General features: G+C 52.4%; 11 protein-coding genes across 11 annotated transcripts; 6 read left to right on the top strand and 5 right to left on the bottom strand.

The window, feature by feature from the left end:
* Positions 1 to 721: 721 nt before the first annotated feature.
* NCS57_01229000 (uncharacterized protein) lies at positions 722 to 1,435 on the bottom strand (the record flags this gene model as incomplete). The annotated part of the gene is made up of 2 exons (XM_053061967.1): positions 1,101 to 1,435; positions 722 to 1,052 (listed from the first exon to the last, which is right to left on the bottom strand). Exons 1-2 carry the CDS (start codon positions 1,328 to 1,330, stop codon positions 722 to 724), a joined length of 561 nt encoding a protein of 186 aa, XP_052908495.1. The 5' UTR covers positions 1,331 to 1,435.
* A 335-nt stretch (positions 1,436 to 1,770) lies between these two features.
* NCS57_01228900 (uncharacterized protein) lies at positions 1,771 to 2,805 on the bottom strand (the record flags this gene model as incomplete). Its single annotated transcript, XM_053061966.1, has 1 exon — positions 1,771 to 2,805. One exon carries the CDS (start codon positions 2,803 to 2,805, stop codon positions 1,771 to 1,773), a length of 1,035 nt encoding a protein of 344 aa, XP_052908494.1.
* An 83-nt stretch (positions 2,806 to 2,888) lies between these two features.
* NCS57_01228800 (uncharacterized protein) lies at positions 2,889 to 3,160 on the bottom strand (the record flags this gene model as incomplete). The annotated part of the gene is made up of 2 exons (XM_053061965.1): positions 2,889 to 3,071; positions 3,125 to 3,160. The coding sequence occupies 2 exons, from the start codon at positions 3,158 to 3,160 to the stop codon at positions 2,889 to 2,891; spliced, it is 219 nt and encodes a 72-aa protein (XP_052908493.1).
* A 3,218-nt stretch (positions 3,161 to 6,378) lies between these two features.
* On the top strand, positions 6,379 to 7,302 carry NCS57_01228700 (uncharacterized protein; the record flags this gene model as incomplete). Its single annotated transcript, XM_053061964.1, has 1 exon — positions 6,379 to 7,302. One exon carries the CDS (start codon positions 6,379 to 6,381, stop codon positions 7,300 to 7,302), a length of 924 nt encoding a protein of 307 aa, XP_052908492.1.
* Positions 7,303 to 11,530: 4,228 nt separating this feature from the next.
* Positions 11,531 to 12,475, top strand: NCS57_01228600 (uncharacterized protein; the record flags this gene model as incomplete). Its single annotated transcript, XM_053061963.1, has 1 exon — positions 11,531 to 12,475. One exon carries the CDS (start codon positions 11,531 to 11,533, stop codon positions 12,473 to 12,475), a length of 945 nt encoding a protein of 314 aa, XP_052908491.1.
* Positions 12,476 to 12,994: 519 nt separating this feature from the next.
* On the top strand, positions 12,995 to 13,854 carry NCS57_01228500 (Holocytochrome c-type synthase; the record flags this gene model as incomplete). Its single annotated transcript, XM_053061962.1, has 2 exons — positions 12,995 to 13,533; positions 13,581 to 13,854. The coding sequence occupies 2 exons, from the start codon at positions 12,995 to 12,997 to the stop codon at positions 13,852 to 13,854; spliced, it is 813 nt and encodes a 270-aa protein (XP_052908490.1).
* A 281-nt stretch (positions 13,855 to 14,135) lies between these two features.
* Positions 14,136 to 15,597, bottom strand: NCS57_01228400 (uncharacterized protein; the record flags this gene model as incomplete). Its single annotated transcript, XM_053061961.1, has 2 exons — positions 15,484 to 15,597; positions 14,136 to 15,431 (listed from the first exon to the last, which is right to left on the bottom strand). Exons 1-2 carry the CDS (start codon positions 15,589 to 15,591, stop codon positions 14,136 to 14,138), a joined length of 1,404 nt encoding a protein of 467 aa, XP_052908489.1. The 5' UTR covers positions 15,592 to 15,597.
* Positions 15,598 to 16,512: 915 nt separating this feature from the next.
* On the bottom strand, positions 16,513 to 17,736 carry NCS57_01228300 (Diphosphomevalonate decarboxylase; the record flags this gene model as incomplete). Its single annotated transcript, XM_053061960.1, has 2 exons — positions 16,513 to 17,626; positions 17,675 to 17,736. The coding sequence occupies 2 exons, from the start codon at positions 17,734 to 17,736 to the stop codon at positions 16,513 to 16,515; spliced, it is 1,176 nt and encodes a 391-aa protein (XP_052908488.1).
* Positions 17,737 to 19,258: 1,522 nt separating this feature from the next.
* Positions 19,259 to 19,966, top strand: NCS57_01228200 (uncharacterized protein; the record flags this gene model as incomplete). Its single annotated transcript, XM_053061959.1, has 1 exon — positions 19,259 to 19,966. One exon carries the CDS (start codon positions 19,259 to 19,261, stop codon positions 19,964 to 19,966), a length of 708 nt encoding a protein of 235 aa, XP_052908487.1.
* A 995-nt stretch (positions 19,967 to 20,961) lies between these two features.
* Positions 20,962 to 22,498, top strand: NCS57_01228100 (Calcium uniporter protein; the record flags this gene model as incomplete). Its single annotated transcript, XM_053061958.1, has 2 exons — positions 20,962 to 21,394; positions 21,441 to 22,498. Exons 1-2 carry the CDS (start codon positions 21,058 to 21,060, stop codon positions 22,496 to 22,498), a joined length of 1,395 nt encoding a protein of 464 aa, XP_052908486.1. The 5' UTR covers positions 20,962 to 21,057.
* A 769-nt stretch (positions 22,499 to 23,267) lies between these two features.
* On the top strand, positions 23,268 to 24,963 carry NCS57_01228000 (uncharacterized protein; the record flags this gene model as incomplete). Its single annotated transcript, XM_053061957.1, has 2 exons — positions 23,268 to 24,799; positions 24,846 to 24,963. The coding sequence occupies 2 exons, from the start codon at positions 23,268 to 23,270 to the stop codon at positions 24,961 to 24,963; spliced, it is 1,650 nt and encodes a 549-aa protein (XP_052908485.1).
* Positions 24,964 to 25,312: the final 349 nt, after the last annotated feature.

Genomic DNA, 25,312 nt, shown 5'->3' with positions numbered 1-25,312 from the left:
CTGCTGAGCCTCGTGTCCTGAAATAGCGCTGACGGCAGACGTCGGGAGGATCCGGTTACGTGCTCAAACGGGCTGTGACACGGCTTTGATGTGCTGTATTCTCACTTTTTAGAGCTCATTGACGTAACACCTCTTCCCTCGTTGGGCTGATGGCCTTGGCCAATGCGAAACGGGGCATCTTGCTGCTGGATAGCAACAGCTTCGAGGAGGAGTATTGAGGACCAAGATGGAAGACAATACAAACCAAAATAAACATCTGGAGAGATTAGCATAAAATTGAGAGGCAGTCAAAGAGATTCTCGGCTGTCAATGTGTTGGTAGCTCGCTGTTTGAGGCGCCCGTTCTGTCGGCCGAAGCACGCATGTCCTATCTATAGATAATCAAAGATTACGATTATCTTCTCATTATTTTATGACTATCCACTCTGTTCTTATGATGATTTGGTCTTTAGTTTACGATTAATTACTCCTAAATTTATGCATATCTCTTCCTTCGTTTACGACAATACGTGATCCATTCGAGGAGTTCTGTATCCTATCACATGACTGAGGTTTATCGGACACCTCCTTTGAGTATTGCGCTATTGCTACTCAACATCAAACAAACGAGCGTTGGCTAGCATTCTCGAGCGTGGTTAGATTCAGCTTTTCATTATTGAAGTCTTACAAACTACTCAAGATAATCATACAGGATACAATTCCAACGACACTATCCATCACCCCTACGGTCGCTCACTCTCCTTGCTCGCCTGCGTCACACTATCGGGCGCAACCCAACCCTCAGCCGAGATGCTGTCAGGCACGCTCTCGGGCTGGTAATAGTCCTCGCCCTTGAACTGAGAACCGCCAGGGCCGGGAGGATTTCGACCGACATTTGCGCGCGTCGCCTCCTGGCCCTGAGATGCGATATCTTTAGCACTGCCCAAGCCTGAGGTCTGGGGCACGCGACCACCGACAACATCATTGTCGTTCTGGCCACCCTGCTTCTGGTACGACTGGTTAAGCTTGTCGATAGGGCCTCCCTCGCCCTCATATTGCTCTCCACGAGCTTGTCTGCCAAGTGTAAGTTACTACAATTGAAAAGAGAGTGAGTGTACTTACCGGCCTCGATCGTCGAGGATACCGCCCTCACTAGGAGGGATGCGCTTGTCGTAGCCTCGGTTTGTGCTAAGCTCATCGCCAAACTCGACCTGAGCTCCCTCAAACTGATTCTCAACAAGGGGGTTCACGCCAGCATTGTCCGCATCTTGACGTCGGGCGTTGCCAGTCTTGGCCTGGTAGGTGTTCAGGTCCTGCTCGGCCTGCTTTGCGATCTGTTCGTAGTTGGACATTGTGGGTGCGGTAAGTGCGCCTTTTTCTTTGTCTAATGAATAAAGTGTTGAGGATGACAAGTCTGATCTATTCAGCTCTGGAAGCAGTCTCTTGTCGGGTATTTGTAGTAATCGCAGGCGAGGTGATGTCATCTATATGATTTCATTCTTTCGTCGATGATTTCATCACCACGATGGAAATGTGGAACTGGTCCCAGAGACCACCCCTAGCAACCTGCATCTAACATGTTCTCAGAAGATAATGGATCTCGAAAGAATCCTTATCGGACGGTATCTTATCATCAGGACCTGGCGTGGACGGTTCCTTTGGGGCTGGTGTGGTCGGTGCCATGTTGCGAATAGCGTCAGGCTGGACAGAGCCAGCTCTTCTAACTTCGCCCATACTGTATGATGATTCGTGATAAAAAGTACATAAAATTTATGATTGCTATATTCTAAAGTCATGATGTCTTTTCAACTAATCTTAGAGGAGAATAGTTCTTTGACCCGGGTGGATGGTCCTTTCGAGGTCGGGGTCTAGCAACAGACGGCCATTTCCATTCATGTACAATTACCATCCGTAGCCCCGTTCCATATGTATATGGCTCCTGTCGATCAAAGGGCGCAGCCTTGGACCGAATGACGACGAACTGGCAGAGGTCGGTGCTCAATCGTCTACCCTCGCCGGCATCGTGCCAACTAACAATCCGGTCGATTCTAGGAAGTGCTTTGGCTGCTTCCGGGGTGACAGGACCCTTTCCTCGGTTGGCAAGTAGGCGCCGAACGGTATACGAGCCCATAAAGGCTTGGTACTTGCTCTCAAGCTTTCCCTTCTGTATCGCATTCCCTTTGTCGAGGGCAGCACGGTGTTTGTCGGATTGCAGGTAAGTGCTCTGGCAGGTCGACAACTTCTTCTTTGCCGGAGGCACCTTTGTGGGAGGCGCCTCTGCGGCCCGGCGCTTGGTCTTCGTAGCCACCGTTAGGCCACTGAAGTGGGAAGTGATGGCGTAAAGGGAGTTGTACCCCTTCGAGACTGCATCTTCCATGTTTGCCACCAGAGTCGGAACCTTTGCCAGGAGTCGAGGAAACATTTCCTTGAGCAGGGGGATTGTCATGAGGAGAACACCATCGCTCTCTCGTCGCTGCAGGGCTTCCCACATATTGTGGTCGGGAACATTGCCTACCATTGCCCTGAGGCTGCTGTCTGCTCGGTCTTGAGTAACCATTGCGCGATACTCAAAAAAGGTATGTTTCTGGACCTCAACACCGGCCATTTCACAGGCCGCGTTGTAGATCATGTCCCAAAGGGCACCCCGGCGAAGGCTGTCGTTCCGGAAGGAGTATTGGCCATGGAAGGATCGGAAAATGACTCGGCGCACCTGATCAGAGGCGTCCATGGCCACGAGGGTGTGAGGTGCGTTCCCGAACATTTCTTCTTCGATGGCGCTGCGCCCACTGTACCTGATCTTGCAGACTTCCACTGCGTCTCCCTTCATACAAGCTTGCAATAGACTCGTAATTCTTTGAGCGAAAAACCCTGGGATTTGAGGATAGAACAAGTGTCGGAAAATTGTGCGTCTCATATTACGATAATGATCCAGCTTTCTTTCAGGATGTCGCTGGCGAACTTGACGCATGCTTGTTCGATCCTCGGCCAATTGGTGAACTCGTTCTTCCAGTCCGGATTAGACTTTGGATCGTACTTCATTCGGATTGGAATCATATTGAGAGTGAGAACGGAAGGGTTCAGCCCAATTTTGACCTTTGCGACAGATATGTTAGATAAGACTGACAATGGCAACAACGCAAACATACCTGCTGGGTTCGAAGACATGGGTTGTCCGGGTCCATGACATGGGAGTACGGCGTGTTGCGGGATGGTCTTCTGGCTCAGTTATCCCATCGAGGGCCGGGCTTGCGTGTTGCGGAACGTTGTTGTTGGGTAGTGCCACACACATGTGAGTAACGCCCGCATTGGGCCCGATGGTGCCGCCAATGCTGGGATATCAACCTCGTCTGAAACTTGCTTGATCTTATGGCAGAATTTTCCTAGTCGATCTTTTACGATCGGGCAATGTACATCCTAATCCTTGCGGTCTTGTACGCCATGGAACGCATCAAGGGGGGTGAGTGACGTGTCGGTGGGAGGGGTTGGCTGCGAGTGGAAGTCCAAGAGTTTCTGTTTGAGGGAGCTAGCTGCCACGCGAGAGAGGGGGAGTCCGGCGTAGGTTGTTTCTGAAGTCGTGATTCCCAGTGTCTTCGCCGTGAGTTGCACACCACATAGTGAGAAAGTGGTTCGCTATCACTGGGAACATCATCCTCATCCTCGGCAAACTCGAACTGCGACTCAAGAGTTTGGAGATCTTCGAAATTCGTTCGCATTGGACCCGATGGTGCTGCCATTGTTGGTATGTCGAATTCTCCGCTGGAAACTCGCTTGATTTCCGAGCGGTGCACTCGGCCAGATGGGCGAGGGGGACTCCATCACTCTCTCATCGCTGCAACGTTTTCCGCATGTTGTGGTCGGAAAATCTTCCCGTCGCGCCGGTGAAGCATGTGCAGCAGAGTCGGGACATTTGTTTACAAGCCGAGTTGTATGTGTGGAAGTATGTCCGTTTATGAAATTGATGAGGCGGTTGATGTTTCCTCCAAGTTCACGTCGTTGATGTGAGGGAAGGCACGATGTGGCTAAACTCAGTGGGTCCGCAGTGGCTGCAACAGGTGAGGCAGGCAACACCACAACTTGGCTTGAAAGACTTTGTGATCTTGAGACATAATCGTTCTAAGGCCTTCAATCTTTCGGGCAGGTTCTTTTGATCCATGCTTTCAAATCTGAATAGCCTGTCTTGAGGAGATCTCAATACCGGCCTTCACACGCTGCATGGCACATGACGTCTAAAACTGCGCCTGAAAATAGATCGGGAAGATAGGAATGATGATTTGATGTCTTCGTGGTCTTTGAAGTAACGAGCGAGCGAGAGGGTTTGTCGTGCGTAGCAAGGTGTTGGGTCGTATCTGGTAGCAGGAATCAGTATTGCGTGCCACGCAGAGCAAAGCAATAAGCAAGACCCTGTATATAGATCCTGGAAGTCCCTTTCCCCGTGGAACTTTTGTGTTATTCTGCTGCTCCTTTGTCGGGGAGGAATGTGAACACATCGTGAACGTTGGCTGGGCTTTGAGAGATGCTGAACATGATGCCATGCGATCACAGCTTTGGGCTACCAACTTTTTAGTACCAGCCGAATGCATACATAACAACAAAATCCCATTGTCTGCAAGCTTTGGGTTAACTAGGCGCCTTTTGCACGGCTGAGAGAAGAGTGCCCGAGAGATCCCCCCCTGAAAACGCCCCTGAAGCGATCGCAGACCGACTGATACACTCCTATTGAGAAAAACACCGATGTTGAACGCAAACCAATCTTCTTTTTAGACTTGAATTATGCAAGTGTTTGTTTACTACACGCTATTGTGAACGCGGGCCTGAGAACTGTGCAGTCGCGTAGCGCCAAACGCCTGCAGCTCGTTGACACTGCTCAAGCCAACCTCAGATTCAACCTCAGAAAAATCCCCCCGTCCGCCTATTGTCGACACAGTTTCCAGCTTCAAGCAAACACTGTGGGTCAAACACTGTGCAGCGGGCTACTTTATCTTTCCTCCCACTTCACAACATCGCGGCACGACTCTTCCTGCACATCCTTCTTGATCATCGACGCACTTGGCCTTCTTGATCCTGAAGAGTCATCGCTATTGCACATCGATTTACTTTATCGCTGAGAACTTCTATTGGACGCTTCATTCTTTGAAGCTTGTTGTTCGCGTTGCTTTGCATCTCCCCGAGTGTCGTCTTCGACTTCTCTTTCTTCTCGCCTGTGCTCTCACACTCTCGCGGAAAGACAAATCGCACGCAAGAACGACTCGTCTTTTCTCTTGACGCATATCCGGCATTTGGTACGGTCTGCTTCGATCTGAACCATCGGATCACTTGTGCCCATCTTCATCCTTCGCCTACTTCAGCACACTTGCCCTCAGGACGAAGGACGCTTTTTTCACGAAAGTAGTCTGTGGCTCGCATTTTCGCCTCTTCATTCACTGAAAGAGAGAAGAGACTTCCCATCTAGAGCCCCTCGGCGACATTCTCTTTGCCTTCCCCTTTCTCTTCCGTGCACACACATCCCTACGCTTCCGAAGATAGCCCCGTTCGAGACGACGGATTCTTCAGGAGTCCGCTACCTCGAGCTTATCCGACACGGTTCTTCCACCTCATCCTCCTCGAGCATCCACATACCCGACATCTCGATCTTGAAGGGTCCTGGCTTTCGCTTGTTGACTTGCTTCATCGCCAAGAACCGCCTCTGCTCTTCTTCGTTCAGTGTATTCATTCACTACAAGTGGCTCTCGTGCTGAGTTCTATCTCCCGAGAATCGTCGACCGCACCCTTGCCTTATCGCCGTCATTCCCATCGCTCACGGAGGCATACATCCTGCGGAAGCAAGCTTCGGCGTTTATTTTCACACCCCTTATTCATTCACCGAAAGGGCGAAGAGACTTCTTGACATCCTTCATGTCAGAGACGAGACCTTGGCTTTGACTTCTCCTTCCCTTACTTTCACACAAACATCCTCGCATGAGCATCTGCTACCACACTGCCTCCGAACCGACGGCTTCCCTTGGTCTTTGATCGTTGTAAGTAGTCATCTATGTTTCTGAAAGCCCCTCAACTAACATCCGGCTTAGCAGCGTCAGGAGAAGCTCTTGTTATCTCTTTTCATACTTCCTCTTCCGATAGCCCCGTTGCGTTCGTTTCTTACGACACTTTGCAGTTGAGCGCGATTGTGGTTTCTTCACTCAGCAACCGGGCACACTTGACACTCGCCGAAAGAGTCTTTATGAGCCATCTTCCTACTTTTATCCGATACGTCGTCTTTTGAGTACTTGGTACGATGGCTCCATCTCGCCCGACGACTCCATCTCGCCCGACGACTCCATCTCGCCCGACGACTCCATCTCGGCAGACGACTCCACAACGCAGATCAACCAGCCCAGCCTCGTCTGAAGCGAGCGACAGAACCATGGCCAACAGTCCTACTCGATATGTCCCTCGGCAGAGCTTAACATCAGCTGCTTCTATTCAGAAGCGAGACGAAAGCCCGAAAAGCTTCCGGATCTTCTCAAAGCTTCCTCTGGAGGTCCAAGACCTCATTTGGAAGGAGGTCTTGGACCTCGACGCGCCAACCGTACATGGTGTTGAGCTCCGACGCTCGACAACAGACCAGCCCACAGTCAGTATGGTTGAAACCGGCCTATGGAATTCGAATACGGGAGTTGCAAGAACCCCGATATATCCAGTTCGGGACGCCCTACACCGAGTCTGCCGCCGCTCCAGAGCGGCTGGCAAAAGGGAATCCCGACTATGGAGGGGCCAAGTGCCCTACGAACTTCGGGCAGATAGGCCCTGGGCGCCGACTCAGCCGGTAGATCTCGGGAAAGATCTATTCATTATCTCTAACCATCTAGAAGAAGACATAAACGAAGGCGACAAGATTTCGGGTGTCCGGCACGTTGGAGTGACATGGGAGGGCTTGTGGGACCTCCACGTTCTTGAGAAGCTGGAAAAGGTCGTCGACCTATTCCCAGAACTAGAGACTGTCTATGTCGTTGTGACAGGCGCCTCAACAACCCATCCCCACCTAGAAGCGTGGGAGAGTGAGAAGTTACCTATCCTGGAGAAGTACTTGAAAGAATGCCAGGAGACGGCCTCCATCGAGACAGATATAGAGTTCCTGTCCGAAGGGCTTATATATCAGGAGATCGCGCCCAAGAACCTCTCCGAAATGGGCGGACTTCACGAGCCCTTGGAAGTAATAACCCAATTTTACGAGAACTTCGACGCTCGCTGCGCGGAGGCGAAGGCAGAAGGGGAAGAATTGCGGAGACCGGTCATCAGGATGATGACGTGGGAGCAAGCTCATAGGGTGAGCCCACGTTTCTCCTGATGGCCGGTCTGACCAGAACTTGTCAGAAGGAATTGAGATTACGGTGATGCGCAGAAAGGGATTTGGAGTGCTGTTGTATGATTCATGTAGGAGAGCAGACTGGATGGAAAAGGGGAATTTTCTGTCTGTACTTTTAGGGAATGCTCATGAATGAGATGAGCTTGCTTTGTTCTGTTTTGTTCTACTTGTACTTCTAGACTTATGACTACTGTATACCTGCCAGCAACATGATGTGCTCGGAAAGCTATGAATGAGTTTCTTGGGGAGCGTGTCTCTGATCTGTAGTTCGAGTTAGCTTAGGCTCTTGTGCTGATAGACCGGATAACCGCTTCGTCCCGGCATACTTCAGGTGGATAGCGGCGGCAAAGTACTCACTCCTGTTACCCAGCTCAACACACCATTGTCTCCGCCTTCAACAGTAGTGGTGGTCGTCAAGATGCAGCCCATCAAGATGGCCCTAAGCTTTCAAGAACCCACCAGATCTGATTGCTTCACCTGAATGTTGTGAGAGCCCACGAAGGCTCGCCGCGTCCGTGGCTGACTCCCAGCACTTTGACCGAGACCATGCGTTTTGTAGATCTTGGACTGTCCCCGAACAGCCCTTGGTGCGAGCACAATCGTCGCTGTGTCCTGAAGGATTTCTGCTGTAACATCATGTTAGATGATTCCCGTCACAATGACTTGATAATGACACACGGCTCTGTGCTGTCGAATAGGACCTCTCCTCATGGATCCCCTTTGGAAAGTTCGGTCGCAGGGCCCGGCAGTGACAGGAGGGAGACAGGAGGCAGAGGGCAGAGCAATCAAGATGGATGGGATCGGGGCCCCTCCTTCATGAAGCCAATCTCCCCGAGGGAAACTGTATCCAATATGTGTATATTGGATCACCGCCTCCTCGCAAACCATCTTTCCGGGCGGTGGGTGACCATCCTGGCCGTTGGTAGTTGCTTGAAGGCCACCAAGGTGTGAGGCGGTGATCGCCAGTAGTTGGTCCTGGTCTGTCACTATCAGTACTCATTAGCCAGGTATTTCCACTGAGATCAGTTGTTGAATGCCTAACTTGCCCTCACGGTGTCCGATGCCCATTCTCCAAAGGTGAGAAACAAGGCCAAGGCCAAGGCTCTTGCGTTGGTGGGTTCGCGGGGAGACAATCAAAGGTGATGTGTGTGTGGTAGCGAGATGCTTCGGTGAGGAAGTAACCGGGCAAAATGCCAAGATGGATTAATGACTGTGTTTTTTGCTGTTGTGACTGATGGCTTCTTGTCATCATTGCAGACAATAATAAAGGGGAAGGGAAGTCGTTCCATACAGGATAAACGGGGTGAGAGCTTGGGGGGAATTTGGCGATGTTTGGAGGAGAAGAAGGTGGGAGAAAAAGAAACCTGAGGCACGATGCGAGGTGGTAGCCCACGTGGTTCGGGCTCACCAGATCAGAACGGAGTCCTCTGCCCCTTGGACATTGCATCTTGTATTCGAAGCCAAGGCTGTCTGAATTTGTGCATGAATCTCTACCAAGATTAGACAGAGGGGACCAAAGGTACAAGACATCCGCATGATGGGCCCCAGGAGTCACACGGGCAGTGCCAGTCGAGCTGTGGCACTACTGGCGGGGAGCTGTTTGCTGAAAATTATAGGGGACTCATTCACTAAACAATGGCACTAGCATCAATGGCCGGCTCTTAACCCGCCTGGACAGCCCTTTCATCCATGAGGTGGTCCTGGATCTGTCGGAATTTATCGTGAGTGGGCCATCACGATGAAGGCCGAAGTGGTCTGGGAAATGTGCCGAGACTCTGGTCTATGACATGCGACTTGGGCTCTCTCGGGCGCCCCCAGAAATCAACAACAGACCCTCGAGCTGATACGCAGGCAACGGGATCACGAGGAGGGCATTGGCCATATGGCTCTAGCCGCGCTTTTGTCTGACGAAGAGGTAAGCTGGTGGTAGGGACACCACAGGGAAGGCCGAACCCCATATCTGACCTGCGGAATCTAACTTTGCTGTCGCCAGGAGAGTTCTAGAATCCGCAAGGTGAGGACAAGAGGTCCATACCGACAGCTGCATACCACGAGAACGATCCCTCCCCAAGTATTCCTACCCAAACCCCTGAGATTCATGACACACCTACTGCCGAGCGGCATGGCAAGCCAGCCTTGCTACCAACGATTTGATTTACCGCAGAGCGACCAGACACGCTCTCGCAGGCGACTCCTTGGCCAGAAAAAACCCTTCCTCGTCTCTTCGCACCCACCAGCTTGTGGATAGAGGCCGACCAAGTTCGCTCGCTTACCTATGATCAGCCGGAGGCGAGAACATTGTCCAAACTCTTATTGTACCTGGCTAGCTAGTCTCGATCTCTGAAGCTAGTTGTGCGGTGTGGCTCACGACTTCGCCTCTGAGCGAGGGTCTCCACGACAGGGCTAGGGGCACCGACGGTATAGTATTTTCTTTCGAGATTGAACTCCAGGAAGATTCAAGCATCGTTTTCGAGAGCTGACTTGTACTCCTTCAGCAGGATCTTCGATTCACTGGCCCAATCCGACGACGCGACGTACGCCCTAAGCACTCGCGTGACCTGAGAGATGGCAACTCCAAGCAGTTTGGCTTTCAAAGAATCCGAAGCACGAGTATGTTTTTCGAAGGTAGCTATCGCGAAGTTACGCCCTCGAGGGCCTTGCCGATCTACGATGCGCTGGAGGCATCCGTCTCGTTCGCTGCGCCGGCGGCTGAGTGATTGGGTCGGGGACTACAACAATCTGCGCAAGAGGTCTCTCCTATCGCCACTGAATGACACTTAGGAGGCTCTAAAGTCTATGGAGGGAGGCATGGAGGAAGTAATTTGCCCTGAGCTGGTCCATTCCTCCACTGACGATGCATCAGGCACTGACAATGGCACCCCCATCACTCCGAGACCACGGCCGCAAAGAAGTAGATAGAGGCACCAGTATACAAAGAGCGCGAACCAATTATTACGAGCTGTGGGCGATCGGTATCTTAGACCTCCAGTCACGCTTTCCGACCGTTGATCGACGAGTTCCCAGGGCATCTAGCTCACCCCCTTTGCCCGCTCTTGTCGTGCGGCCTTGATGAGATATCTACCGGATACCGCACACATTTTACCGTGCGAGCACTCGATCGATTGGATACGTTTTTGTGGCGGTGTGCGTATACGGGGGGTAGAGTCTTACTTCGGCCACGATGCCCCCTACCTGGGTTGAGGAGCAGGCACTTCTAGCTTCCGATGTTTCGTAGGATTCCTAGCACGCGATTTGGTAGTGGATGCGTATTGATATCTTCGAGGCTCAATTAAATCACAGGTGTTTTGTGCTGGGAATTGTCGTGAGTAGTCATTCGTTGCCTCCTTTGTCACCGCGCGAGGCGAACAATACATCACCACCAACCGGGAAGAAAGAAGTATCGGGATCTCGGCCATCTGTGTACACGCCATTAAAAGTAGTCTTTATTCTCGAGGTAACATAACAATTAGATTCTATACGGCCTTGACAAGGTGATTTCTGGATATTGGAGGCCACCCAGCATGGTTCGAGGGCTCGCCTCGGTACCGCCAACGTCGCATTGCCAGACACACAGCGTATAATCTTCACGTAGACAGAGACAAATTAAGGCTCGGGGTCACATGAATTTCTATGAGGGGTCCTCAGGGCCTTCTCAGCTGGCCTTAGAGCCCAGGCAGCCCATACCCAGTACCGCCGTGCGCTGCAGCATCTCATCCCCTGTGGCGGCTGTCGCCAGTGCTGGAGCTTAGCCTCAACCTCAGATGCGCTTGTGACAGTGAATCACTGCCACTGTCGATGTAAACAAATAAATTCCATCCTCAGGCTCATTCTTCCACGCTTCTGTCTTTTCTTCTGTTCCTCACATCTCTGTTCTTCCTCTCCCCTCTCCCGCAGATTTCTCTTCACCCGCACACCCGTCTACTCATCCTCTTCCTAGCCAGCGCAAGTTATCAGCTCAGCCTTCCGCTGGTCGATGCTTGGTCGGCTTCCCCTCCTTTCATCAAGTGCAAGGTCTACCGCCTGACGTCCTCGTCGCTAGCCCGCTTTGTTTTGATTACGGCCTGTCCCCAGTACGGTGTCTCTGGACGCCAGACGCATCTGCACTCGTCTGGTTCATCGCCCAAATCCATCAACTTCAATATCATCTGCTTTCGACCTAACAAATATCGAATTGACGACTGGATCGCATATCAGCGTCACTTCCCTCATCATGGCGGCGAACACAGAACAATCCACTCTCCCAATGGACGTTGCCCCCCTAGCCAACATGACTCAACCTACTATCCCTCATCTCACAACGTTCCACATATTTTCAAAGCTCCCGCAGGAAATTCAGGACAAGATTTGGGCCTGTGCTATTGACGTGGATAGTCCACGTGCATACAATGTTGGCTTCACAGCCACAAGGGTCGCGCCAGGCTCCACGACTATCCGATGGGGTCTACGAAAGATACGCCAGCAACATGTCCCACAGATTGGATCGAATGAAACTACCCGGAACGTCATGTCAACTGGGCTCGCTGGAGCTGGCGTTGCTAAGCTGGAGTGGAGACTTTGGCAACCACAACTGCCCTTCAGGCTAGAGGACCGCTCCAATGTGGGCGATCCCATGTCGCTTGCGAAAGCAGAGTCGCCCACGGCTCGACGGATCAAGGTGGATGCTGCAAAGGACCTGATGGTCATACCCAACATTGGCAGATCGAAGAAAGATGACACAATTACCGAAATCTACCTTCCTCACGAGCTGGTAGCGCATCATTCCGACTGCCCGCTGCCCGGCGCGCCTGGTGAGCTCACGTACAGGCTGAAGAACATGCTTCCACTGTGCCCGGACATTCGCGTTCTATACATCATCATACACAATTTCCAAAGTGCGCAGTCAAAGCCGTTGTTGGAAGATTTTGCGGCCACCGCCGGTCATATCCTTGACTGGTACAAGCGGGAACTCCAGGTTCTCGAGCCACAGACTTCTTCGACCACCTATCCCTTGGGGGACCGTATCTACTATGAGATCAAGCCCGAGGACTTCCCCCGCACCGAAGAATTCAGTCGACTTCTACAGGACATTTCCGAAGTGAAAGGATGGCACCGGGGCGAATACCCCAACCGCCAGCAACGACTGGCTTTCCGCGTCATGACGTGGCGCTATGCCTGAGAGCAAGATCTTTCCTGGCATTGTGAAATGCTCTCACTCGGAGGGAGATGAGGGAAGCTCAGGGTGGTACGGGACAAAAGCATTCGGTTGGCGATATTGTAAGAAAAGCTGATTGGAATTCGGAACTATACAAAAGGCGTTGGGGGACTACGGAAAATAGGGGATTGGGATCGGACTGTATTATAATGATTGACGGAATTGTATAACATCAAAATGTATTTGACTTGTATTTGAGCTTAACAAACATCAACCACAGACCTTTGAGGTTGTCCCAAGTGAAGCCATCACCAAGTGAAGTTGAAGATGCCGAAGCCCGGCCGGCCCCGGACCCGGTAAAAAACCGGCCCAATTTTTTTTTATCCCTCCATGACAAAGACAGAGCCAATCCATCCCGGCGCATTACCATTCATCCTCATCACGACGAATTACGCCATCACGAATTGCCATTGAATTCTCCCACGACACGATTCCGTAGCACAAACCGTCGATTGATAACACCGATTCGAAAGCCGAGACACAATGGCCGACGACAACTCTGCCTGTCCCGTCGACCACAAGGCCCGTGAGGCCTGGCTCGAACAAGCTCGTCAAGCCGAAGCCGCAAAGGCGCAAGCACAACCTGCAAAGTGTCCCGTCGATCATACAGCGCAAGCGAAGCCCAAGTCGTGGTCTCAAACCCTCACATCATACCTCCCGTGGTCCTCCTCTTCGCCTGCGCCACCGCCCGCCCAGCATCCTCCTACGCCCCAGAATGGTCTAGATACCGATCGCGTTGTTTCTACGATCCCGCGAACGTCTGGGGGTCCTGCTGTGTGTCCCGTGGATCACGGAAAGGAGGAACCTGCGAAACCTGCGAATCATGAGATGGAGACGGGTTTGGACCCCTCGGGCAACTGGGTATATCCTTCAGAGAAGATGTTTTTCGATGCCATGAAGCGCAAGGGATATGATGCGCGAGTGGCGGATATGAAGACTGTGGTTCCGATTCACAATGCTGTGAATGAGAGGGCGTGGAAGGAGATCAAGGAGTGGGAAGCTCCCTACCTGAAGGGCACCAAGTAAGTCTCCAATCCTCTTATTCTATGTAACATACTGACTGTCCAAGATGCGATGGACCTAAGCTTGAGTCCTTTGCCAACAAGATGGACCGCATGACGCCGACAGCCCGCATCAACACCATCCTCGGCTACACGGCGCCCTTTGACCGGCACGACTGGGTCATTGACCGCTGTGGCACCCGGGTTGACTATGTAATTGACTTTTACGCCGGGCGGCCAGACGGCAAGGGCGGGCCCAGCTTCTACTTGGATGTTCGGCCAAAGCTGAATACGTGGGAGGGCGTCAAGATGCGAGCCATGAGGTGGGCATGGTTGGCGTAGGGTGTGTATGCGTAGGTGTTGTATAAAAAGCTGTATGATGAATGAACTCGAATTAGTTGGGCGTTGGGAAAATGTACAACATGGAAAGGCATATAGAAAAAGGCGTAACGAGTCTGGGGGACTCTAGCAAAATCTCCAATGTATCATTTTGAAAGCTCTCTTGAGCTGCATCTCTGGGTATTTTTTACTCTACACATGTCAAATCCATCGCGCGCTCATGAGGCGATACCCTTGTTCCTTGACGCCAAAACTCCGTGTAACCCATACCAGTCTGTGTATCTTCACTGGTCCTTCTTGTCTTCGTGCAGGATGGCCATGCGAACAGGTGCTTCGGTCTCCAAGGCCTGCGACGCCAGGTTCCACCCCTTGGCGAGCATCTCCTCCCAAAGCTCGTGGTCGTCGTACTTTTGCTGGTAATCTTCATCGACCTGATCGCCGTCCTTCTTGGGTTCAGTGTTCCAGTTGCTGGGGTGGGAACTTTTGCCACAGAAGATGTGGTCAAGTCTCTCGGTGTAGCCCTTGCCCTTGTCCATCTGCCAGGCAATCTCCATAGCCATGAACCAAGCGCTAATGGCATGGACGGCCTCGGAATCCTTCCAGAGCATGATCTTGATGGGTATGTGTTTGTGGCTTGCGTGGGACCAGATGAACAGGGTGCTCATCAGACCGTCGAGGATGGCGATGTTAACGCGAGATTCCTGACCTCCCATGGCGTTTCCGAAGCTATCTGCCATCTCGATGCGTGCGATGCGCTGGCCATGTCGGTTTCGAACAATGGGGCTCCAGAAGAGGATGCTCTCGCGGTGGGCGACTTCACCAGGAGTCAGGACGTTTCCTGACTTGAGATACTCCTCGAATAGGATCGTGGCGCGCTGTCGGTTGAGAACGTTCATGCAGACGCTGCGGACGCCCAGATAATTCATCCACAGGTGAGCGAGGACGAGGACCGTCATCAAATAAACAACGCTCGTGTGGTCCTCAACATGCTTGACGACGAATGTGCCGACGAGTAAGCCAATCAAGCCGACTGCCGTCTCCTGGCTGGCCTCCTTCGCGTTGAGCTCGGCAAGGTTGTCGTGCTTTGCAAAGTGAACGCTCAGAGCAGCCTTGCTCGCTCCACCCGCAACACCACAAAGGGCGCGAAGAGCTTCACCAGAAGTGAGAGCCAAGATCTTGCCGTAGGGGCCAAAGTAAGGACTGTAGAGCTCCAGGAAGAAGGCCGTATCGTTGAACAGATCAGCCAGGAAACGGTACCGCTTAGCATCAGGCTCGATCCGAAGACCAAACTGCTGGGCAAAAATGATGGTGGCGACGCGAGACATGGCGTCCTTGAGGACCGTGAGAAGCATGGCAAAGGTGGCCGACGAGTTGGCATCTCCGACGCCGAGACCCTGGAGGAGGGCTCTGTTTGCGAGGAGAGCGGTGATGGTGGAGAAGAAGGCCTGCAGAGAGTCAAAGAACTGATAGGCGAGGTAATCACCCGAGACAGAATGCGGATATCCAACGGGGAGAAAAGCGTCCATGAGGATCTTGCGCATCGAGCGCTTGAAAAGGCTGGGCTTAGCCTTGCGAATGATCTATCGCAGGTGGTTAGCTGGAACACTTTGCTTGCGATGGAGGGCGACGTACGCGGTTGCTGGGCATGTGCACCCAGCGGCGGGCGACATTTCCTGACTTGTCGAGGTCAATGACTTCGACATCGCAACCGCGGCCGAGATGCTTTGTGAGGCCTTCCATCGCGACGGCGTTGATGCGAGGAAGAGATGAGATGAGCTGGGGTTGTGAAGGAGAAGTGTCACTTGGTGGCACAGTGCTTCAAACGACGACCTACCCGCGACCCATCACTGTTGTTCGTTTGAAAGGGCCAGAAAATGGTTACCTAACCTTAGGGACTAAAAACGAAAATAAAAAAAAGTACAACATGTTTTTTCCCTTCTAGTAGAATCATCGATCCTCATTTAAACCCAACCACCTGTCTTTTGGGCCAGCTTCGCATGTCGCTGAGGTGCAGCTTGCTGATGCTGGTGATGTTGTCAAGTCTTTTCAGACGACGGGGTCTGGGCCTCTGTATGCTATGTTGCACAGCATTCGCCTCGTATTTACAAGAGGCCATCTAATGGAATTGAAAACATCAACAATCAAAAAGAGTGGTTTTTAGGTGGATGGTGGTTTTTTAGGTAGCGTCTGGTCAGAGGTGGATTTAGGTGAGCGGAGAGAAGAAGGTTTATAGGAGCGGATTTTAGGAGAGGTATACCACTTGACCAGGACGCACGCTGAGCACTGGTGTATGCTTTTAGGGTGGGAGAGAAAGGGTTTAACCTCCTTATAGCACTTTGGCAGGTCTGATCTTGACGGCGAGGGCCTCTCTGACTGCTTGTGTAAATGGGCATGTGACGACGAAGCTGTCGACCCCGTATCGACTGAATGCATGACCCATGATTCACTTGGAAACCCAACATTCTGGCATGAGGATTAAAGGCCATCTCTTTATATCCATCTGCGCGTTGCGATATCCCCTTGCATTGTTGCGGGTTTGATCTGTCGATATCGTACAATCACACTGATTTTGGGTCCTGGAGAAACACACTCGAATCGTATATGCGGTGCTATGTCAATGTGTCATCATTTCTGTTGAATTGTTTACTTTTCATTCCCAATCTACCGTCGGACAGCCTCGCCATCCTCTCCAACCAGGTACTCATCCGTCTTGATGGGACCCTCACCAACGCCAGTCGAGATGACTCTGCTCACACCCTCCTTCAGCGTAGCAGCAAGACCACTGTCAAGCTCGAAAGCAGACTTGGCGCTGGCGGCATTCTCCTTGAAGCCATCCACGCCAGAAAGAGCCTGGTAGAAAGTGCCGAGAACTGCGTTGGCGTTCTCCTCCAGGTAGTACACGACACAGTTAGGGCCAGCGTCGAAGGTGTAGGCGGCGACGGTCTTGCCGGCCTTGGTGTTGATGTCCTCGACGGCGCGGATGGCGGCTCGGGAGACGTCGTTCATGTAAAAGATGGGAGGGTAGGTGTCGGCGCAGGTGGCGTGGAAGGAGTTGGACTCGCGCATCGTCACCTCGGCAAACTTGGCAAAGTCCTTGTTCTTGACGGCCTCTTCCATAGAGGCCATGTTGGCGGGGACAATGTTTGTTATCCTCTCCTTGAAGAGACCAGAGGTGGCGACGGTCTGCTGCATGCCAGAGGTCGACGAGACACCCTTCTTGGCGGCGCTGGCGACGAGGATAAGAGCTCGCATCTCGGGCCAGTGAGACGCAGGGGCGACAAGCTCGGCCTTGGAGTCGCTTCCATCGTCCTTCTCTCCCATCCTCCACGCGACGTAGCCACCAAACAGACTGCGGCAAGCCGATCCAGAACCTTGTCGGGCAACGAGCGAGAGGTCCGAGGGTGAGTCAGGGAGCTCGTAGAGGAGGGCAATGGCCTGGACCAGCGCAGCAAAGCCAGCGGCAGAAGAAGCAAGACCAGCAGCGGTGGGGAAGTTGTTCTCGGACACAAGCTTCAAGTTCATGGTGGAGAGCTTAGGCAGCGAAGAGTCGGCAGCCTCAAGAGCGGCGCGACGAGCCCGCAGCTCACGGAAGCAAGCCTGAGTTCTGGCGCCAGAGACATCAGCGGATTCTCCATTGAGGGTGAGGCTGTCGCCGCTGGTGTACGAGTTGGAGCAAGAGGCGGTCGTGAGGGTTCGAAGGTCGGCTTGCGAGAGGGTGACGGAGAGGGAGCTGTTGGTGGGAAGGTTGAGCTTGGGATCGCGCTTTCCCCAGTACCTGAGTAAGGTTAGACATGTTGAGGGTATTCAGACTCGGGAGATGTACTTGACAACGGCAATGTTGACGGGCGCCGTGGTGCTGGCGCGATAGACTTTGTTGTCGGCCATTTTGTCGCGGAGGGGTATCAGAGGGTGATGAAGATGACGAGAGGCAAAGTCTAAAGAAAGAGAATGTCTCAGAATTCAAGTACTCGCTCAATTGAACAACAGAAGACCAGACTCGTACCCGAGGAAAAAGCAATCTCGACTACACCGACTTGTTTGATTGTCGGGAAGACTTGGAGATGAGCACTCTCGGCGCCATACAGAGGTGGTAGCCTGAAGGGGCTTAGTGCGGGGTTCAACCCCTCTAATGGACCCCTGGGCTTGTGATCCGCGAATCCCCTCAACGTTGGATCCCTGTCGTTTTCGGGCAGATGCGACCGAGGCTGGTGGACGGGGCCCTGCAGGTGATGCTCAGTTTCCGATATCGACTCGGGACTTTTAGTCGTCATACATGTTGGACGTTGAGGTTATCCCGAGTCACGCGGATATGCCCATTTGTATCACCATGCTTCAACTTGCAGAAAACAGGCGACATGCTCCCCAATTCGTGATATTACTGTCGCTGTTGCTGCGGTTACAAGACGATCTACCGTTGGGACATCTAATGATGCTGCAGAAGACTCTTACACATGTAGGTTTGTTGTTGAGTTAACTTTGCCTGACCACGTACATCTTTTGCAGAGTTCACACCCCGGCCAACCCCTCTCAACCACTCATGCAGTCGCCGCAAAGTTAACCGCAAAACTACAATACATGTTCCATGAAGTCAATTCAACTCCGAAGTTCCTCACGGGAACGTAGATGGCCCCTCGCATGATTAGCTGCCCGACGATACGCTCCTGGTCTGGCCCAAGTCACTACAGGAATGGGGACCCCTGGGGTTAAAGAGAACTTCCCGACAGGACTGCACGAAGAATAAAGAAGTAAAGCTATCGGCAAGTCTCAATTGAAAGAAAATATTGGCTTCATTAGCGTGAAGACTTTACGAAGATTAGGTCTACATGGGGACAGGACTGTGGCCATAGTCAGATTGGATAAGCGTGAGGGCCAGCATCAGGACAGAACCTAGAAAAGGAGGTTTCATAGCTCCTCCGAAACTAACAAGAGCAAGCAATCGATGTAGGAGAGAAAATGTAATGAACAAATTGGGTAAGGGTAGCTTCTCAACGCTTGGGCTAGGGTGCGTGAATGTCTATCCTACAAGGCCGAGAATGAGAGAAGCTTTCGGCGCAGCATCGCATGCTTTCACAATCAGATTTCCCGGTGACTAAATTAACCTTCTTTTGTTTGTTTACCAATGTCGTCGAGCAGCCTGCAATTGAGAATGGGAAGTCGCATCGGAGTGTCCATATAATCCCTTCGTCGCCCTCTCTCAGCCATCTTTCTCTTCTTACTCTTACATCAACTCAAGGCTCGAGAATTGCAATTGACTTATGATTGTTATCATCAACAAGCTTACTTTCAACTCACGCTCTATTCTCTTCACACTTACCTACTACTCATCTCAAGCTACACTGAGTCTTTAGTTCTCTACCAACACTTTCAACATCATACCAACTCGCTCTCGACTTCCTCGACTGTCACTATGGGTTTCGGACATTCATCTATCGGCAGCCAGCCAGGCTCAGCCCACCAGCCCAGACTCACGGCGCCATACCGAGCCATGTCTCCATCCCCGTCGATGAACGAAGTGTCCCAGGAGGAGGCTCAGAATCCTACCATGTTGAGCCAATACTCCATCGGCTCGCAACACGCTCAAGCTCCCCTCACGATGACCACGATTAGTGGAGATAGACTTCCCATCAAGGTCGTCGATCCTTGTACCCCGACTGAGACAGAGGACAAGGACATGGAGTACGAGCATGGCGAGTTACTGGTTCTCGACACGTATATCTGGGCCGGGGAGAAGAAGCGCAACCGGGATGTTTTGGCATGGGCAAACACCCTGGGATGCAACAGGTTCTGGACTCGAGAGCAGAAGAAGGGCTTCAAACAGACGGTCAAGGACCTGAAAAAGTTCAAGCCCAACCAACTTAGCGGTCACGTCAGCAACAACGTGAACCGGAGGCTCGCCAAGCTCGAGATCATGCAGATCCGAGTCATGGCAGGGCATGACAACTCGCGGCTGTTCCACTCGCTGTCGGAAGAAAAACCCCGAATACAAAAGACGAGACAAGCCCAGGAGGAAGAGGAGAGGGCCAGACGGGACCAGATCAGAAAGGAGACGATAGAGTCGCTCATTCGCTGCGGCGTGGTGAGAAGCAGGGATGTACGTGCTCTCAGCTGTGCCTAGACTAGCTCAGAAGGACTAGTCTATCTGGTGGTTTTAAGACGGAAAGGCAGATTGCTTCTTAGGGGTCGGTGAATAATTACTGCATGGGTTTCTTCGACGATTTCGTTCGTGGCTATAGATAAAAAAGCGAATTGCTTCATGGGAGTTAGTGAATCATTATTACCTGGGTTGCTTTGACCACTTGAGCCTTTGTGATGGTTCCCAGGTGTCTAACCGTTGGATAGTCCTAATGGATTGGGGAACTACATCAAGATAAGTTACCGAATCTGGCTATTGAGTGCTAGACACATCGACGCCATATCAATTATCTATAGGGGAAGCCAGGTAAAGGACTGATCCATCGTACACTCACATTCACCTCTTCTGAGACAAGTCAACTATCCAGGACCCCCGGGATAAAGATCAATTCAGACGGGTATTAAATAAAGCGCAGAGGTATCGCACACTATATGGGATACTACGGAGGAGAGGCTATCGTGATCATAGGTGTGTTGTCTCTCGCATTCTCGGGTTACTGACACGCTCCATCTCGCACACACGGAAGTGGGATGTCTCGGCCCTGTCGCGAAGCATAGAAGCCGAATCGGTCCGTAGGAGGCACGAAAAAGACATTTAGGAGAGCAAGGAATGAATAGACCGAAGCAAAGACAATGGATAGCGAGACTGGTTCTATGCGGTTCTCATGCCTTGTTCATTTCTTGACCCGCATGAGGAGGAATGGCCGGTTCGGGATAGAAAGCAGTGATAGATGAACGAAATCCTTGCAACACATCAATTGACGAGAATGACACCAGGAATCCCAGGAACATGGAAGATCGCGTTCAAGACACGGCCAATCAGAAGCTGGGTGCATGATGGTTCCAGGGATAGAGCTCTCAGCTGCCGCGGATGCTGACGTCATGACCATCGATGGATGCCTCTGCCAAGTTGAGCTGAACAGCTTGCGACGGCCGTTAATAGAAAGGCCAAGTGATACCAAGACCTGTAAATATTCTTATTTCCACTTCATACGTCCCCTGTCTTCTATATTCATCCGACAGCCTACCTTCTATCTTTCCTTCCTTATCACTCCCTCGAGAACCACCTCCGAGATGAACCACGCACTAAGGCGCGCGACGCTGCGCCTTTCTCCAGCTCTGCGCACGCGGCTGCCAACTCAAACATTCTCTCCGACCTTTTGCAGATGCGAAACAGTTCAGACACCCTTCACGCGAACATTCACAACATCAAAATACTTCCAGCAGGAGCAAGCTGCGACTAGGGATGAGGACTTGAGCGACAGAGCGCACAAGAGACAAGTGCGAAAAGTCACCTCTGGCACGAGCGCCCAAACACTGGAAAATGACCGGCCATGGCATCGGATGGACAGCCAAGCCGAGACGGGGGCTGGTGAAGAAGATCTTCCCAAGAAGGAGGACATGACCAAGGGTAAATACTCAGGATACTTTGACCGAACATATGTTGATGAACCCAGGCCGCCTCCTAACGACACCGACCCGACTTCTCAAACTGATCCTCCCGATGCCCTTCCACCCCGAGCAGGAACACGTCAATAGACCAGTGGGTGAAGATGTAAAAGACGCGGACGACACGGTCGAGCCATTAGCGCTGCTTGTCCACCCTCAACAACCTCTGTCCTACCTGGAGCGACTTATCCAGGCCGAGATCCCTCCCGTTCACTACAAGGGCCGCGAGAAGCTCCCCGATATTGTCTTTCGCGCCGAGGCAGATCAAGAAGAGCAACATGGAAAAAAGGATGATAAAAAGAATGGGGCTAACGTTGCTTCGTACTCTGGACTCGGCCACGAGGGCCCTTCTCGCAAAGAGGCCAACTGGGTGCGTTGGAGCGGCAGCACCGAGGTTGGCGACTTTATTCGAGACGCAGCCAGAGGACGTGAGTTTGCCATTGACATCGAGGGCTACAGCAAAGAGCTCCGAGTCGCCGTTCCCAGCTTCAGAGACCGCACATACTACATGCGCATGCGATTAAGACGCATGTCTCGTGACATTGATACCATGGCCAAAGTCAAGAATGAATGCGACGCGCTTGCTCACCAAGGAGCCCACAGGCTTGCGCAGGGAGGGTTTGCGGCTCTGGCTGGATGGTGGGGGGTTGTTTACTATGTTACATTCCACACGCAATGGGGATGGGATCTGGTGGAGCCCGTGACATACCTCGCTGGCCTGTCGACCATCATGGGTGGTTACCTGTGGTTCCTCTACATCAGCAAGGATCTCAGCTACAAGGCCGCTATGAAGGTGACGGTGTCGAAGCGCCAGACGGCTCTGTACCAGGAGCGTGGCTTCAACCAGCAAAAGTGGGAACAGCTAGTGCACGAGGCCAACACTCTGCGACATGAGATCAAGGTGGTGGCGAGCGAATACGACGTTGATTGGGATGAGAACAAGGACCTTGGTGGTGAGGAAGTGAAGAAGGTGCTTGAGGAGGAGAAGAAGGGTAGAGACGGCACCAAGGCGGCCAAGAACAAGAGCGACGATGAGGGGCCGAGAGAGGCCAAGAAGAAGCAGTAAGAGGGTGTCTAGCGCTTAGACGCAAGGCAAAGCTTGTATAGTAAAGCATCAGATCATGGCGAGACCGAGAAGTTTAGAACAGACAATGGCTTTTGGTGGTGGAGGGTGAAGATAGCTTGTTAGTGGTGAGGCACTCAAGCTGGGCTGTACATCAGATTGAACGAGGCATTGCGAGGAAGCATTTAGCGATAGCAAACGTGGGAAAGGACTAGAGTGACGCATAAGTCGGCTGCGAATTAGGGAATAATGATGACTCTCATGATTTTACGTTTCTTTTCTTGCTTTGCCGGACCGATCAAGGTCGGCAATTTGTCTTGTGATTGATTCATGAGGGAGAAGCATTCCAGGTCCGTGGGCTGATGTTTTGGATGACGTATCACAAATAGTGAGATATCATGTTCACACTGTATCAAACCTAGAAAATGGTGGTCACACAGTGCGCGCCTCAACTCCATCCCGCGCCTGAGATCCCACCACCCACCACCATCCCACCAACAACCACATAAAAGCGTCTCTCCCAACTCCACTGCAGCGTCCAACCATTTCTCTGGCGTTTGTCACGATCGCCTCGTCCAAGGTCAGCATGTGACCGGAAGAGGCAGTCTTCTGGAACTGTTCTCGACGTCTTCCAGAAGCCATGTCCCAGCGAGCTTCGGAGCTTCCCCTCTTTGAGCCCTCATCCAGCATTGCGTTAGCTGCTTAAAAGCCCGGAGGAGAACCCCCCGCAGAACCGAATAAATCGGAACGGAGATCGGAACTACCTAGAACGATGGCGCCCCAAGTCATTCGCCTGCCAGATGGCCAGACCTTTACCGTCACGCCTGTCTTTGCCGGCCTGGGCTTCAAGAGCCACGAGCTCAACACCCACCACAACGCCTTCCCCATCGGATGGACTGTCGTCCTCAACACCGAGACCGAGACCGATGCCGATACGGAGGCGGATCCTACTTCGGAGGATAAGGACGATAACGATGTCGAGAAGCAAGGACCCGAGAATGAGGGCAACGGCGTCGCCCTCGACGGGGAGTCATCGTCGGCCACGCGCAGTGTGAAGCGCCATATTCACTCGTTCGCCAAGCCCACACTGCAGGGCGACAACCTCTTCATCTCGTCCATCGCGAACCCTTCGAGCTCCGAGTTCAAGCCCGCGGCGAGCCCCACACGCCAGATCGCCATGATGCTGTGGATCACGCTCTACTGGTACTTCCACCAGCCCGAGCCTGCACCCCAGGTCCCTGCCGACGCCGCAAAGCTCACGCCGCACGCGGCCAAGCCACGGGGCGAGTGGAGGATCAATATCAAGCGGGATGGCGTGCTCCGGGGCCGCAACCTCATCCCCAAGCTCGAGCGCATGGGCCTGATTGCGTCTGCCGACAGCGCCGTGGGCACAAGCCTGGACGACAACAGCGATGGCTGGTCCAACATGTTTGTGTCGCGGCGCATGTTCTGGCAGCTACCGGGGAGGTTGTTTCTCTTCTCCCTGCAGCCCAACAAGGTTGGAACCTTTGACTCGATCCCTGGATCACCCATTGGTAGCCGTCCGGGTTCTCCCATTCGAGGTGAATCCCAGGCGCCTTTCCACAAGACGTATCCGCGTCACTCTCCCCATTCGTCTTATGGACGATTAGACACGGATCTTCCTGGGGGTCCTATGCCGACCTCGATGACGTCGGTGCCGAGTTTCCCTATCGGCCCATTCTTTTCAAGTTCGCATCTGCCAACTTACTATCCTCCTCCGCCGCTGCAGTATGTATTTACAAACAACATTCGGCACCCCATGCGGCCCAAGCCGCCAAGGATGGGAGAGGTCTTCTATACTCGGTTTGTTCCAAGTGTTTGCCAATACTTGTCCTTCAGAGTTGCTTCCATCTCGCCCAACCCAGTGCCATACCTAGGCCCCGTTGGACCCAAGCCTCCAGAGCAGACTCACTTGTCAGCGCTCAGTGACACATCTCTGCTGCAGATGTGGATGGGTAAGCCGCGTGTGAGTGCGTTCTGGAATGACTACAGTCCTCAATTCCTCACCAACTCGTTGAACTCGACCAATTCTTTCCCTGTGATTGGAATGTGGGATGGTGTGCCTTTCGGGTATTTTGAGATTTACTGGGTGAAGGAGGATATTCTGGGCCAGCACTTAGGAAGTGATGCTGGAGACTGGGACCGAGGTCTCCATGTCTTGATTGGAGAGGAATGGGCCAGAGGACGTGTTCCAATCTGGTTGACAGGGCTAGTTCATTGGTGTTTGACTTCGGACTACCGAACAATGAACATTTGTCTCGAGCCAAGAGTGGACAATGCGAGGTAAGTCTCCTTTGACAGGAGTGAGTGCTCTTCTAACAATGCCCAGGTTCTTGCAGCGCCTCGAGTTCACTGGCTTTTCGCGAGAGAAGCAGATTTCCTTCCCGCACAAGCAGTCTTGGTACGTGCGCCTGCGCCGCGAGCAGTGGGATGGGCCGGCGCTTTAGGAGTTGATGCGTTTGATGGGATGCTTGTTTTGGTGAGGATTGGGAGGGGATACCTAGAACCTATAGCGGCGATAGAACGAGATACGACTTACGATGATGGAGTAGGCCATTGGCTGCTCAGAGCAGTGAACATGAATTGACAATATTTCTTTTTTCGAGTCTTTGATGAATATGGCATGTGGTGAAAGGCGACTGGCCATGTTCAGTGAGTTGGTGGGTGTTGAACGAATCCGAGGGAACAAAGGCATGCCTTGTCGCAACTACATTGCAGTCTTTGATCTTTCGGGTATTCTCTTCTATGCAATGGAAATTTGAGAAGAGTCTTTCAACGAACTGTGTTTATATATGA

This window comes from Fusarium keratoplasticum, chromosome 10 (genome assembly GCF_025433545.1).
Source record: "Fusarium keratoplasticum isolate Fu6.1 chromosome 10, whole genome shotgun sequence".
NCBI lineage: Eukaryota > Fungi > Ascomycota > Sordariomycetes > Hypocreales > Nectriaceae > Fusarium > Fusarium keratoplasticum.
The sequence above is the reverse complement of the archived record's forward strand: the minus strand, read 5'-3'. Positions and strand labels throughout refer to the sequence as shown.